The 15,905-nt window shown below is 44.1% G+C and overlaps 2 protein-coding genes across 5 annotated transcripts in view; one reads left to right on the forward strand and one right to left on the reverse strand.

The window, feature by feature from the left end:
* LOC112236585 (epidermal growth factor receptor substrate 15-like 1) overlaps positions 1-9,772 on the forward strand; it is a 71,430-nt gene extending 61,658 nt beyond the window's left edge. For 2 of the 4 annotated variants that reach the window (XM_042329104.1, XM_042329105.1), the window contains one exon: positions 7,280-7,405. Coding sequence is in view for 3 of the 4 variants with exons in the window: in XM_042329105.1 (XP_042185039.1) it covers positions 7,280-7,290 (11 nt within the window). In the remaining variant the exon portion in view is untranslated. Of the gene's footprint in view, positions 1-6,514; positions 6,532-7,279 lie in introns of all 4 variants that reach the window. The other 2 variants (XM_042329103.1, XM_042329102.1) reach the window with 2 other exon arrangements.
* Positions 9,773-11,401: 1,629 nt separating this feature from the next.
* Positions 11,402-13,921, reverse strand: LOC112239790 (Krueppel-like factor 2). Its single transcript, XM_024408197.2, has 3 exons — positions 13,556-13,921; positions 12,436-13,429; positions 11,402-12,254 (listed from the first exon to the last, which is right to left on the reverse strand). The coding sequence occupies exons 1-3, from the start codon at positions 13,622-13,624 to the stop codon at positions 12,079-12,081; spliced, it is 1,239 nt and encodes a 412-aa protein (XP_024263965.1). The 5' UTR covers positions 13,625-13,921; the 3' UTR covers positions 11,402-12,078.
* Between the last annotated feature and the right edge of the window lie 1,984 nt (positions 13,922-15,905).

Raw genomic sequence — 15,905 nt, forward strand, 5'->3', positions numbered from 1 at the left:
CTCAGTCACACACACACACAAAACCAGTGTCTCAGACACACACACACACACACACACAACCAATGTATCAGTCACACACACACACACACACACACAACCAATGTATCAGACACACACACACACACACACACACACACACAACCAGTGTATCAGTCACACACACACACACACAACCAGTGTCTCAGTCACACACACACACAACCAGTGTCTCAGTCACACACACACACAACCAGTGTCTCAGTCACACACACACACACACACACACACACACACACACACCACACACACAACCAGTGTCTCAGTCACACACACACACAACCAGTGTCTCAGTCACACACACACACACACACACACACACACACACACACACACACACACACACCACACACACAACCAGTGTCTCAGTCACACACACACTCACACAACCAGTGTCTCAGTCACACACACACTCACACAACCAGTGTCTCAGTCACACACACACTCACACAACCAGTGTCTCAGTCACACACACACACACAACCAGTGTCTCAGTCACACACACAACCAGTGTCTCAGTCACACACACACTCACACACAACCAGTGTCTCAGTCACACACACACTCACACACAACCAGTGTCTCAGTCACACACACACTCACAACCAGTGTCTCAGTCACACACACACACACACACACAAAACCAGTGTCTCAGTCACACACACACACACACACACAACCAGTGTCTCAGTCACACACACACACACACACACACAACCAGTGTCTCAGTCACACACACACAACCAGTGTCTCAGTCACACACACACACACACACAACCAGTGTCTCAGTCACACACACACACACAACCAGTGTCTCAGTCACACACACAACCAGTGTCTCAGTCACACACACACTCACACACAACCAGTGTCTCAGTCACACACACACTCACACACAACCAGTGTCTCAGTCACACACACACTCACAACCAGTGTCTCAGTCACACACACACACACACACAAAACCAGTGTCTCAGTCACACACACACACACACACACACAACCAGTGTCTCAGTCACACACACACACACACACACAACCAGTGTCTCAGTCACACACACACAACCAGTGTCTCAGTCACACACACACACACACACAACCAGTGTCTCAGTCACACACACACACACACACACACACACACACACACACACACACACACACACACACACACACACACAACCAGTGTCTCAGTCACACACACACACACACACAACCAGTGTCTCAGTCACACACACACACACACAACCAGTGTCTCAGTCACACACACACTCACACACAACCAGTGTCTCAGTCACACACACACACAACCAGTGTCTCAGTCACACACACACACAACCAGTGTCTCAGTCACACACACACACAACCAGTGTCTCAGTCACACACACACACAACCAGTGTCTCAGTCACACACACACACAACCAGTGTCTCAGTCACACACACACACAACCAGTGTCTCAGTCACACACACACACAACCAGTGTCTCAGTCACACACACACACACACACAACCAGTGTCTCAGTCACATACACACAACCAGTGTCTCAGTCACACACACACACACACACACAACCAGTGTCTCAGTCACACACACACAACCAGTGTCTCAGTCACACACACACACACACAACCAGTGTCTCAGTCACACACACACAACCAGTGTCTCAGTCACACATACACAACCAGTGTCTCAGTCACACACACACACACACACACACAACCAGTGTCTCAGTCACACACACACACTCACACAACCAGTGTCTCAGTCACACACACACACACACACACACACACAACCAGTGTCTCAGTCACACACATACACAACCAGTGTCTCAGTCACACACACACAACCAGTGTCGCAGTCACATACACACAACCAGTGTCTCAGTCACACACACACACACACAACCAATGTCTGTCACACACACACACACACAACCAGTGTCTCAGTCACACACACACAACCAGTGTCTCAGTCACACACACACACACAACCAGTGTCTCAGTCACACACACACACACACACACAACCAGTGTCTCAGTCACACACACACAGACAACCAGTGTCTCAGTCACACACACACACTCACACACACAACCAGTGTCTCAGTCACACACACACACACACACAAAACCAGTGTCTCAGTCACACACACACACACACACACACACACACACAACCAGTGTCTCAGTCACACACACACACACACACACACACACACACACACACACACACACACACACACAACACAATGTCTCAGTCACACACACACACATACACAACCAGTGTCTCAGTCACACACACAAAACCAGTGTCTCAGTCACACACACACACTCACACACACAACCAGTGTCTCAGTCACACACACACACACACACACAAAACCAGTGTCTCAGTCACACACACACACACACAAAACCAGTGTCTCAGTCACACACACACACACACAAAACCAGTGTCTCAGTCACACACACACACACATACACAACCAGTGTCTCAGTCACACACACACACACACACACACACACAACCAGTGTCTCAGTCACACACACACACAACCAGTGTCTCAGTCATACACACACAACCAGTGTCTCAGTCACACACACACACACACACACAACCAGTGTCTCAGTCACACACACACAGACAACCAGTGTCTCAGTCACACACACACACTCACACACACAACCAGTGTCTCAGTCACACACACACACACACATAAAACCAGTGTCTCAGTCACACACACACACACACACACACAACCAGTGTCTCAGTCACACACACACACACACACACACACACACACAACCAATGTCTCAGTCACACACACACACATACACAACCAGTGTCTCAGTCACACACACACACAAAACCAGTGTCTCAGTCACACACACTCACACACACAACCAGTGTCTCAGTCACACACACACACACACAAAACCAGTGTCTCAGTCACACACACACACACACACACAAAACCAGTGTCTCAGTCACACACACACACACACACAAAACCAGTGTCTCAGTCACACACACACACACATACACAACCAGTGTCTCAGTCACACACACACACACACACACACAACCAGTGTCTCAGTCACACACACACACAACCAGTGTCTCAGTCACACACACACACACACACACACACACACACACACACACACACACCCAGTGTCTCAGTCACACACACACACACACACAACCAATGTCTCAGTCACACACACACACACACACAACCAATGTCTCAGTCACACACACACACACAACCAATGTCTCAGTCACACACACACACACACACAACCAGTGTCTGTCACTCACACAACCAGTGTCTCAGCGCCAGGCTCTCACTCAGGCAGCTTCCTTCTACTACTTTCATAACACACTGCAACACATACTTCTCCTAATGTGTCTCAATGTAGTTGTGACATTTTAATCAACACACTTTTTGATCCCGGGGTTTCTGTATATAACGAGACACAATTTCATTTTGTTACGTCAGTCAATCATCAATCAATTTAAGTTCCACCAAATTACATTATTGGCACAAAATGTTTAACGGTAGCCTGAAACTAATGTGAGAATGTTATGTCATTCAAATACTGTACTCTTTAAACATATTCTCGAAGCACAAGTGCTGTGAATTTTGTTTTGTTTTAATTGATACTGAATGTTAATCAGATCTTCAAGCAGAACCTAATATTAGATATAGGGAACCTGAGTGAACAAATAACACAACAATTACACACTTATTTCATAAACAAAGTTATGCAACACCCAATGCCCCTGTGTGAAAAAGTAATTGTCCCCTTACACTCAGTTGTGCCACCTTCAGCTGCAACGATTCAAACCAAACGCTTCCTGTTGATCAGTCACTCACCAATTTTGGCCAATTCTTCAATGCAGAACTGGTTGTTGTATAACTTTTGTTAATTTAAATAAATAAAATAATTATCTGTTGTTTTTTTGTGTTTTTGTATTTGTAAACTCAAATTCCCTTTATCTAATAGTAGGTTTTTACTTGAAGATCTCTTAACATTATCAAAACTCTGTACAACAACATTCCTGTATGTAGGATCTGTACAACAACATTCCTGTATGTAGGATCTATACAACAACATTCCTGTATGTAGGATCTGTACAACAACATTCCTGTATGTAGGATCTGTACTCTATACAACAACATTCCTGTATGTAGGATCTATACAACAACATTCCTGTATGTAGGATCTGTACAACAACATTCCTGTATGTAGGATCTATACAACAACATTCCTGTATGTAGGATCTATACAACAACATTCCTGTATGTAGGATCTGTACAACAACATTCCTGTATGTAGGATCTATACAACAACATTCCTGTATGTAGGATCTATACAACAACATTCCTGTATGTAGGATCTATACAACAACATTCCTGTATGTAGGATCTATACAACAACATTCCTGTATGTAGGATCTGTACAACAACATTCCTGTATGTAGGATCTATACAACAACATTCCTGTATGTAGGATCTGTACAACAACATTCCTGTATGTAGGATCTGTACAACAACATTCCTGTATGTAGGATCTATACAACAACATTCCTGTATGTAGGATCTATACAACAACATTCCTGTATGTAGGATCTGTACTCTGTACAACAACATTCCTGTATGTAGGATCTATACAACAACATTCCTGTATGTAGGATCTATACAACAACATTCCTGTATGTAGGATCTGTACAACAACATTCCTGTATGTAGGATCTATACAACAACATTCCTGTATGTAGGATCTGTACAACAACATTCCTGTATGTAGGATCTATACAACAACATTCCTGTATGTAGGATATATACAACAACATTCCTGTATGTAGGATCTGTACTCTGTACAACAACATTCCTGTATGTAGGATCTATACAAAAACATTCCTGTATGTAGGATCTGTACTCTGTACAACAACATTCCTGTATGTAGGATCTATACAACAACATTCCTGTATGTAGGATCTATACAACAACATTCCTGTATGTAGGATCTGTACAACAACATTCCTGTATGTAGGATCTATACAACAACATTCCTGTATGTAGGATCTGTACAACAACATTCCTGTATGTAGGATCTGTACAACAACATTCCTGTATGTAGGATCTGTACAACAACATTCCTGTATGTAGGATCGTACAACAACATTCCTGTATGTAGGATCTATACAACAACATTCCTGTATGTAGGATCTGTACAACAACATTCCTGTATGTAGGATCTGTACTCTGTACAACAACATTCCTGTATTGCTTTGCCTTCTCCAAACCTGTCAAGAGTTGTCTCACATGACTTGGGTTGGGTGGTGACGGTGCTACTGTTTTGGTAAAACCAAGGGACCCTTTGCAAATTCAAAACACCTTTGGAGATTCACTTGGCAGCAGAAAAGATCGTTTTACTCTTCCTTCCTTGCCGGCAAAGCTACTCTTCTAGAGGGGTTTGTTCTGTAAGTTTGAGCTCAATGGTTCTTCCTACTGTCCATTCTCTGCTGCTGCTACTTTCTGCTTCCTGTTTGTAGTGGTCATCTCAGAACATCTAGAGCAGAATATAAATAGTTGTTTTTTGTTTCTGCTAATCATTCAGCACCTTGAGCTGGAGTAGCTGTTGCTTTGCAACCTTTCACTATTCAATAGATGATATGAATGTAAAAATGGGATCACCTGTACCCTGGTGTTGACGAACAAACCTCAGCAGACATCAGATTACCATCCTTCATCTTGTTTGAATGACCAGTTCCTGTTTCTCCTCTAGTCGCCAGTCTCCAGGGTTAGGATCAAATTCCAGATAATTCACTCAAGGACACTTGAAATTCCAATACTTTTCAATGCGGAAAGTTTAGGATTTGGAAGTTGTTTTACTTTCTGAATCGACCGGAATGGAATTGGAATTGACCCCCAACCCCTGCTAGTCTCTCCCCTTTTGTGTCATCGTGCAATAGGAGGCTGGTTGATAGCTGTTCCTGCGACGTCTCTGACATCTGGCTAATCAAACTTAAAAAATAAAATGTAAAAAAAACTTGTCTTTAACATGGTTGATTGTTCATTGTTCAACGCAACACAAATGAACAATCATCTATTCTGTAATAGTTCTGCGGTGGCTTCCGTTCCCTCAGTCGGTGTTCTGCTCGTACGTCGTACCATGTGACTCTCTGTCCTTTTAGAAGATGTACAGTACGTGTCAGAGTCTCTGTCTTTAGTCTCCACGCCGGCTGGTACATCAGATGCTTTGCGTTTTCTTTTGCGTTTCTTGTTGTTGTATTCTACTAGCTTTTCTTGTTGATATTGTTTACCTAGGTCCTGGTGTGTGTGTGTGTGTGTGTGTGTGTGTGTGTGTGTGTGTGATCTGCCCTGCATTATTTGTGTAGGTACCTGTTATTTAAAAAAAAAAAATGTGTATGTTTAGTATTGTATTGTAATGTGTTTTTCTCCCAGGACTGGAAAGTGTCAAGGTAAGGTTACTAAGAGAAGGGTGTGATGACCAAATGGAATATTTTGCATACAAAGAACCTTTCTAAATTCCACTCTCTACATGGATGAGCACTCTGATTGGTGATCACTATTGACATCCTGAATGGATGAGCACTCTGATTGGTGGTCACTATTGACATCCTGAATGGATGAGCACTCTGATTGGTGATCACTATTGACATCCTGAATGGATGAGCACTCTGATTGGTGATCACTATTGACATCCTGAATGGATGAGCACTCTGATTGGTGATCACTATTGACATCCTGAATGGATGAGCACTCTGATTGGTGATCACTATTGACATCCTGAATGGATGAGCACTCTGATTGGTGATCACTATTGACATCTTCAATAAAGGTGGCTTTACACACTGAATAGAAAATGGAGGTAAGTTACAGTTGGTAGCACCAGAAATCCTCTAAATGTATCATTTATTTTTTTTCCTCTCTGATTTGAAGAATTCAATATTTTATCGATCAGCATTAATTAAATAAATCACCATGAGCTGGTTTTACCACAGTTGGAACTCACTGTATTCATATTTACTCAAATTCAACTTCTCAGTTCAAAAACCATCATTTGATCTCAAATGTTTTTTATCGCTCACTATTGTCTCCAAATGTAAAAGTTGAGTATGAGATCTTTTGACACGTGGGCTTCAGGTGTCTTGTGGGTATCTCTCCCCTTGTATCCAGTGTGTAACTTGTCCCCCTACCTTCCTGTAGTCAGGAAGTGAGTCAGAGCAGCTGGCGTGGGCGAAGAGGGAGACTCCGCCCACAGGAACAGGAGAGACTGGGGAGACTCCGCCCACAGGAACAGAAGGACCCGGACCTGGCCATCGCCCTCAGCAAGGATAAAAACTAAAAACCCTATTAGACTCACGACAATAACCACAGTCCTGTTAGACACTCACAACGACACACACATCCTGACCACAGTCCTGTTAGACACAACGACACACACATCCTGACCACAGTCCTGTTAGACACAACGACACACCTCCTGACCACAGTCCTGATACAAGCTGAATAAAACAATGCAACTGACTGATATCATACAGCACAACAAACAGCTTCACCACGAGCAACAGTTCCTCAACAGTCCAAATACTACCGTCTGACTCGAGCCTGAGGACAGTGTCTCTTCGGACTAGACTACAACGCTTGTACACCCCCAATATAAACCAGAGTACACCCTGACAACAACTACAACTTCACCCTGACAACAACTACAACTTCACCCTGACAACAACTACAACTTCACCCTGACAACAACTACAACTTCACCCTGACAACAACTACAACTTCACCCTGACAACAACTACAACTTCACCCTGACAACAACTACAACTTCACCCTGACAAACAACTACAACTTCACCCTGACAAACAACTACAACTTCACCCTGACAACAACTACAACTTCACCCTGACAAACAACTACAACTTCACCCTGACAACAACTACAACTTCACCCTGACAACAACTACAACTTCACCCTGACAACAACTACAACTTCACCCTGACAACAGCCTCCCGCTGCAGCTCCGTGACGTTCTGACAACAGCCCCTCTAGACTGTGGCCCAATCATCCCCTAACCCCTGTGCCCAAATTTGCCCCTAAACCCTGCGCCCAAATCGGCCCCTAAACTCTGCGCCCAAATCGCCCTATGCTAATCTGAGAGGATTTGACAGGTGTAAGTAATCTGGCAATAGCTCCAGCGTGCTCTCTGATAGGCTAGGTGGAAGTTTGACTATATTGCTTATACCAATCAAATCCTCTCCGATCTCTACAAGTGCATATGGTGTAGGGTTTAGGGGTCGATTTTTGGATTGGGCCTAGGACTTGAGGATGGGAAGGCAGCCCCTCTACCGATCCAGCTCCGCTGAAGCCAGACTTTATCAACACTAACCTACCAAAGCCTCTCTTTTAACCTCTTTGTCAGCCTCAGTGGTTAATTCCAGTTAGCTGCATCACAACTAAAATCAGCTGCAGCTCAGCTCCTTTTTTTTTTTTGCCCCGATTTTAGTCCGACTTGACTGACTGACAGCCTAAATCAAGAGTGACTTAACTCTGACTTGGCTAAGGTCAGGGGTCGTTCTGACTCTAGTAGACCCTGTAGTTCTTCTATGGGGAGACTCTGGGTGCTTAACTTTGTTTTTGCTTCATCATTTGTTGTGAGGAAATAGCCAAGATTTTAACATTTTTATTTAATTTTTATTATTTATATAGGGGAAAAATCATGCACTTGTGGTTTATGAAGTATCTGTATATGTACTATTATAACTGTTTAATATACCCTTAAAAACATTCATGCTAAAAGTCTGTTATAGCGTACTCTTTTTCTGTCAGTAAGTGTGCTTGTGTTCATGATTTCTTGTTGAAAATCTCCTTTTTCGTAAGGAAATGTTTAGATTATGGAAATACAGATATTCTTTGTTATTTTCTTGTCTCGGGGGTTCTGTACTTTTATTGCCTTCCACCCCAACAGAAGAATGACAAATTCAAAAACTCTCCTGCCTTAAAGGATATGGGGGGGGGGTGACCTTTCACCTCTCACTGTCAACATTTAGATTGTATTTTTGTTGTAATCTCTTAATGCTAAACTCTATAATGCATTCAGTGGGTTTATTTTGACGTGTTTCATCTGTTATTGATTTATTCAACTAGGGCATTAGAATTACTACATTTATTTTATATTTAATTCATTTTCAGGAGAAAATGTATTGTTACACTCACAAGCACCACACTCAATAATCACTCAGTTTGATCCTGGCCACTACCTGGCGCAAGGATGTGCTATCCTAATGCCTTGTAATTCACTGATGATAGGGGTTGTTTGGCACATACAATGTGTGTTTATGACCTCCTATGGTTGTCTCAAATCGCACCCCTATTCCCTATAGGGGGCCCCTGGTTAAAAGTAGTGCATTATATAGAGAATAGGGTGCCATTTGGGCTACAGACACAGTGTGTATGTATTTTCTGGGAACTCTGTGCTGCAGCTCATTCTCCAGTGTTGACCTGAAGGAGTATTGTATTGGTCACACTGGGATGCATTAAGGAGTCATGTCCACAATGATGTCTGTCTTATCCACAACCACAATGGCTCATTTCATGTGTAACAGTATATATGATTATAAATATTCCATCAAGGTTGAAATAATTCAAATCCTGTGTATATCTTTGAATATAAATAAAACCTCATGTAACATTCCAGGAAGTGGTTGGTGTCTTGTTTCAAAGAGAAACACTCTCTCTACCTCCTTTTCTCCCATCTCCTCTCCCTCTCTCCTCTTTCTCCTCTCTCCCTCTCTCTCCCTCTCTCTCCCTCTCTCCTTTCTCCCTCTTTCCTCCTCCTCTTTTCTCATCTCCCTCTCCTCTCTCTCCCTCTCTCCTCTTTTCTCCTCTCCCTCTCCTCTCTCTCCCTCTCTCCCTCTCTCCTTTCTCCCTCTTTCCTCCTCTCTCCTCTTTTCTCCTCTCCCTCTCCTCTCTCTCCCTCTCTCCTCTTTTCTCCTCTCCCTCTCTCCTTTCTCCCTCTCTCCTCTTTTCTCCTCTCTCTCCTCTCCCTCTCTCCTTTCTCCCTCTCCTCTTTTCTCCTCTCTCCTCTTTTCTCTTCTCTTTCTCCTCTCTCTCCTCTTCTCCTCTCCCTCTCCTCTTTCTCCTCTCTCTCCCTCTCTCCTTTCTCCCTCTCTCCTCTTTTCTCCTCTCCCTTTCTCCCTCTCTCCTCTCTCTCCCTCTCTCCTTTCTCCCTCTCCCCCTCCTTTCTCCCTCTCACCTCTTTCTCCTCTCTTTTCTTTTCTCCTCTTCTTTTCTCCTCTCGCTCTCTCCTTTCTCCCTTTCTCCTCCCTTTCCTCTTTTCTCCTCTCTCCCTCTCCTCTTTTCTCCTCTTTCCCTGTCTCTCTCCCTCCTTTCTTTCCCTCTCTCTTCTCCCCTCTCCTCACTCTGTAGTAAAAATTACTTTCACAAGAACAGAAAAGTGAAAGGAGAATGTTAGATTTGCGTTTCACTACTCAATTAGTTATTTTTAGGCAGGCTTCTACTTGTTGGCAGATTGAACTGAAATCTGTGATGAACCTTGTTCCTCTGCAAATGGTCAAATCCTCTCAAATGGACCAATAGTCAATGCAATGTGGCTAAATGTAGGTATTGAGTGAGAGGTACCAAGTGCAGCTGCCTGCTCCTACCTGTCCTGCCCGTCTCCTTCAGTGACAGAGTAGTGTCACTTCTAATGGGAGGCGTGACCAGTTAGCAGCTCAGGTAATGTTTTTGAAGGAGTGTGTATCATTCCGGTGAATGTAAGGACCTCTGACGTCCATGTGTAATTTATCTATCGGATATGTGTGTTCCAAAGGACACCCTATTCCATAAAATAACAAAAAGTAGTCCACTAAATAAAAGAATGAAGATGGCGCTATTTGGGACTGCTGTGTCGTGCTGTGTCCCCTCTCCCTTCCAGACATCTCCCCAGCCCAGTCAGCCTCTAATTATGGACATATGTTTGTATTTATAGGCTGAACCCACACAAAAAAAAGACTGGCCTTGTCAGAGTAACAGCTGGAAAACATCGTTTCAATTTAACCAAGTCTTTGAGGTTGAGAAGAGGTGTAATAGAGTAGCAGTGTGTATCCGCTTATAGGCTAATGAACTGTGTGATCTTAGGTCTGTCCTACTACATCCATCTACAGTGTAAACATAACGCCTGTATTCAGGGCTGGATGTGGTTTTACTAAACTAGTACAATGTCTGAACAACTTTCTCAAAACAAGGAAAATGTCTGCCTACTATCGGACTTAATTGCATCATTGCACACATCGTGATATCAATCAATAATGAAATACAAATCAATAATATTTCAATGTATTTTAATATTTACAATAAATACACCATTTACAGTATAAAATGAATACAGACTTCAGTCAAAAATAAGGATACACAAGACATCTAGCCCTGGTAGTGTACAATGAGTCTGGACCCATATTTTCGCACCCAAACCATACCACACAATTTCATCAAAAAGATTTCCATGAAAACAGAAAACAGTTGAGGGTAAGGTAAGCTACAGTATTTGGGCCATTCAAATCATTGAGGCAGTTTTCAATAACAAAACGTATTTCACTAATAGCAGACTATCATAAACGTGTCTTATTTTGGTGCCCTTCTAGTCCTGCAGTGAACACTTTTACAGGTAGAATAATTGAAAGGCACTTGTGTTGAACACAGCACTCCAGTTTTTCCAAGGAAAGAGAAGGAGAAGTACAGGGCCAGCCTCACATACAACCAAACACCCTACCAAGCGTTTCTAAAGCTTTAAAATAACAATAACCAAGGTAGTACCAGCTACATTACTACAAAATAATCACACTAAACATGTATCCATTTATACATATTTTTTTCTGAACAACAACAAAAAACCGTTGGCATGTAAAACATCTTAAATATAGAAAAAGACAGATAAACCAAATAGGCCTGAAGGTCACCCCTTAATAATAACCCACCATCAGTCCAAGTCCTGTACGTCACATTCACATGTGTCGCTTCATGTGAAGCGCAAGGTGGTCGGACCGGGAGAATGCGCGCTCGCACAGGTGGCACTGGAAAGGCCGGTGACCGGTGTGTTTGCGGAAATGCCGTGTCAGTTCGTCGGAGCGAGCGAATTTCCAGCCGCAACCGTCCCAACTGCAATGGTATGGCTTTTCACCTGCAGAGAGAAAGAAGAGAGAAACGTCAGCATAAGCTTCCGTTGGGATAACGTCAACAGTCAAGCAACTGTATGTATTCACCAAGAATACGACTGTGTAACAGCATATATGCCTAATGTTAGACGTAATGTTGCGTAATTCGTCAAAAAAAAAACAATAGGATATATATATATTCCTTACCAGTGTGCGTTCTGTGATGTGCCTTCAGATGTGAACTCTTGGTGTAAGTCTTTCCGCACCCAGCGAATGTGCAGGTGTGCGTAGCCGTGCGCTTCCGCGGCCAGGTGCGGCGACCTCTCTTGGGCTTGGTCTCCAGCAGTTCCAGCGGAGAGGACGGGGGCGTCAGCAGTACCCTCTGTGTGTTCGGATGCATGCTCAGTCCCTCCTCGTACATGCCGAACTGGTGAGCGCCTTGGTATGTTCCAAGCTGCATCTGTGCGGCTGGAGGCGCTCCGGGGCGTTGGTGTGTGTACGTCGCCGAGGAGTGGTAGTTCTGTGGGAAGCTCATGGAGTGGCCCATCGGTACCTGCTGGCGGCACTCGGAGCTCCCCTGGTCGTTGGGGCTGAGCGGTGGCGTCATGTTGCTGGCTGCCCGCGGAGAGACGGCTACTCTCGGCTGCTCAAAGGACATCATACACGACACGTTTCCCTCTTGCTTGATTTTTGGACAACTCTGGGGGCCCATGCTCATAACGGGTCCATAACCGTCCATGGACGGCTCCACTTTGATGTTATCAATAATGTCCTGTCTAATGGGAAAAAGTGCCGAGTTGACATAAAACCGTCCTTGGACGCTATAGGTATTACGCGTAGTATCGACTCCGTAGTCGTTCTCTCCCTCGAACCTGAGAAGCTCCGCCATCAGGCTGGTGCTGTAGGGGGGAGGCGGGGAGCTATGCTCGCTGGACGGGTAGGATGGCATAGGGTTCCCGGTGGTGAACGGGTTGCCTGGATAATCCACTGAGGGCATGTTATACAACGCTACACCTGCTCCCAGCGCAGCGGTAGGCATGCTGTCTGATCCAGTGGTGTTTGCCAGAATGAAATCCAAATCTAAGTAGCTACTCAGATCTTCGTCGTCTTTCCTTTCGATGCTCCGACAGTCCATGTTCTGTACCATATCAAGCATGGAGCAGTTGGAAGACATCGGTTTGTCCATGTCGCTTTTCCACCTCTGCAACAACCAATAGGAAAAAATACATTAGATAAATGACACAATACACACAGAGGTGAATCTCCAAGCAGAAGGCGACACCTAAACACACACACATGATCATACAAGTTTGAAGTTTGTACTTACATTTTCTAAACTTTTGGTTTGGTTTGCGAATGTCGAGATGGGTGGCAAAATCACACCGGATAAAGCCATTTAAAAGATACAATAAATGCTTATTTGTTTCTTGTCAAAGTTGATTCAGTGAGTGAGTGCCTTTTTCAGCTCACCTCCACCAGAAAAAGCGCGTTCTATCTAACTGTTCCAAAGTTGCGCTTGAAAGACACCAAGCAGTAGGTCGTCCAAGCTTATAAATATGGTAGCCGAGTAGCTGGACCAATTGTGCGCCAGCGAGGAAATGCGTTCAGGATGATGGTAAATTTAGCTCCGTTATATAAAGCTGTCCTCCGGTGAGCTCCGCTCTGTCTCTCTCTGTCTCTCTCCACTCCGCCGTTCAGCAGAGCCTATAAAGCATTGGGGAACCTCCCTCCACGCGGGCGATTCATAGACCAACCCACCTGGAGGCGGAGGGAGTGCAAGCGTGGCACGTACTTGTCAGAAACATACAATATGTCATCATTACACATACATAATGTGGCCAACGGAATGAAGTTACATCTGAGAAAGATAAAACAGGACAAATGTTTCATTGACTTAGCCCATTTCATTTCTTACAGTTTAGTTGTACTTTGTCAGTCATTTAAATCTAAATTCAACTCACAATTTACACTGAACCTTGAATTACTATTAAACAAAAATGTAAAATAGGGTTTGGGATAGCCTAGAGAAAAACATTCAGAACATGTATGTAGCAATGCTAAATGTTAAAAATGTTTACATTATTTATTTATTGTAGGCCTATGCTCAGTCAATGTGAGTTAATTTAATTTAAACCTGTTTAACCCTTATGGTTAGTTCTAGAAGACTAATGTCCCCTCTCAGCATGCATGTCTAAATGCAACTATATCAGGCGCTTGGAAACTGTTTTCACAGATGTTTTCACAGATGTTTTCGCAGGTGTTTTCACAGTTGTTTTCACAGATGTTTTCACAGATGTTTTCGCAGGTGTTTTCACAGTTGTTTTCACAGATGTTTTCACAGATGTTTTCGCAGGTGTTTTCACAGTTGTTTTCATAGTTGTTTTCACAGATGTTTTTCACAGTTGTTTTCACAGTTGTTTTCACAGATGTTTTCACAGATGTTTTCACAGTTGTTTTCACAGATTGGAACTGCTTTTAGACACGTGATGTTAACATGATCTAACTCCCCTATGAGCGATCCTATTCAGGTTTAAATAAACAGCGGTTTGAATCAGTGGTCAGAATGTTGATGACGCTTTCCCTACCCTACCCTACCTACCCTACTTTACCCTACTTTACACTACCCTACCCTACCCTACTTTACTAAACCCTACCCAACCCTACTTTACCAAACCCTACCCAACCCTACTTTACCCTACCTTACCCTACCCTACTTTACCAAACCCTACCCAACCCTACCCTACCCTACCCTACCTTACCCTACCTTACCTTACCTTACGTTACCTACCCTACCCTGCCTTACCTTACCCTACCTTACCCTACCCTACCCCACCTTACCTGACCTTACCCTACCTTACCCTACCCCACCTTACCTTACCTTCCCTACCCTCTCTTACCATACCCTTCATTACCTTACCCGACCTTACCCTACCCTACCTTACCTTACCTTACCCTACCCTACCCTACCTTGCCCTTCCCTACCCTACCTTACCTTACCTTACCTTACCCAGCTCACCTTACCCTACCCTACCCTACCTTACCCTACCCTACCTTACCCTACCCTACCCTACCCTTACCCTACCTTACCTTTACCTACCCTACCTTACCCTGCCTTACCTTACCCTACCTTACCTTACCCTACCTTACCTTACCCTACCCCACCTTACCTTACCCTACCTTACCCTACCCTACCTTACCCTACCCTGCCTTAACTTACCTTACCTAACCCTACCCTACCCTACCTTATCTTACCTTACCCTACCCTACCCTACCTTACCTTACCTTACCCTACCCTACCCTACCTTACCCTACCCTATCCTACCCTACCCTACCCTACCTTACCTTACCCTACCCTACCTTACCTTACCCTACCTTACCTTACCTGACCTTACCTTACCTTACCCTACCTTACCTTACCCTACCCTACCCTACCTTACCTTACCTTACCTTACCCTACCCTACCTTACCTTACCTTACCTTACCCTACCCTACCTTACCCTACCCTACCTTACCTTACCTTACCCTACCCTACCCTACCCTACCTTACCTTACCATACCTTACCCTACCCTACCCTACCTTACCCTACCTTACCTTACCCTACCTTACCTTACCTTACCCTACCCTACCCTACCCTACCTTACCTTACCCTGCCTTACCTTACCCTACCTTACCTTAC

This window comes from Oncorhynchus tshawytscha, linkage group LG10, assembly GCF_018296145.1.
Source record: "Oncorhynchus tshawytscha isolate Ot180627B linkage group LG10, Otsh_v2.0, whole genome shotgun sequence".
Lineage (NCBI taxonomy): Eukaryota > Metazoa > Chordata > Actinopteri > Salmoniformes > Salmonidae > Oncorhynchus > Oncorhynchus tshawytscha.

Coding starts and splice junctions, on each gene's coding strand:
- LOC112239790 (XM_024408197.2), bottom strand. CDS start 13,624: ATGGCTTTATCCGGTGTGATTTTGCCACCCATCTCGACATTCGCAAAC. Junction 13,430..13,555: donor AAACCAAAAGTTTAGAAAAT/GTAAGTACAAAC, acceptor TGGTTGTTGCAG/AGGTGGAAAAGCGACATGGA. Junction 12,255..12,435: donor ACATCACAGAACGCACACTG/GTAAGGAATATA, acceptor TTCTCTCTGCAG/GTGAAAAGCCATACCATTGC.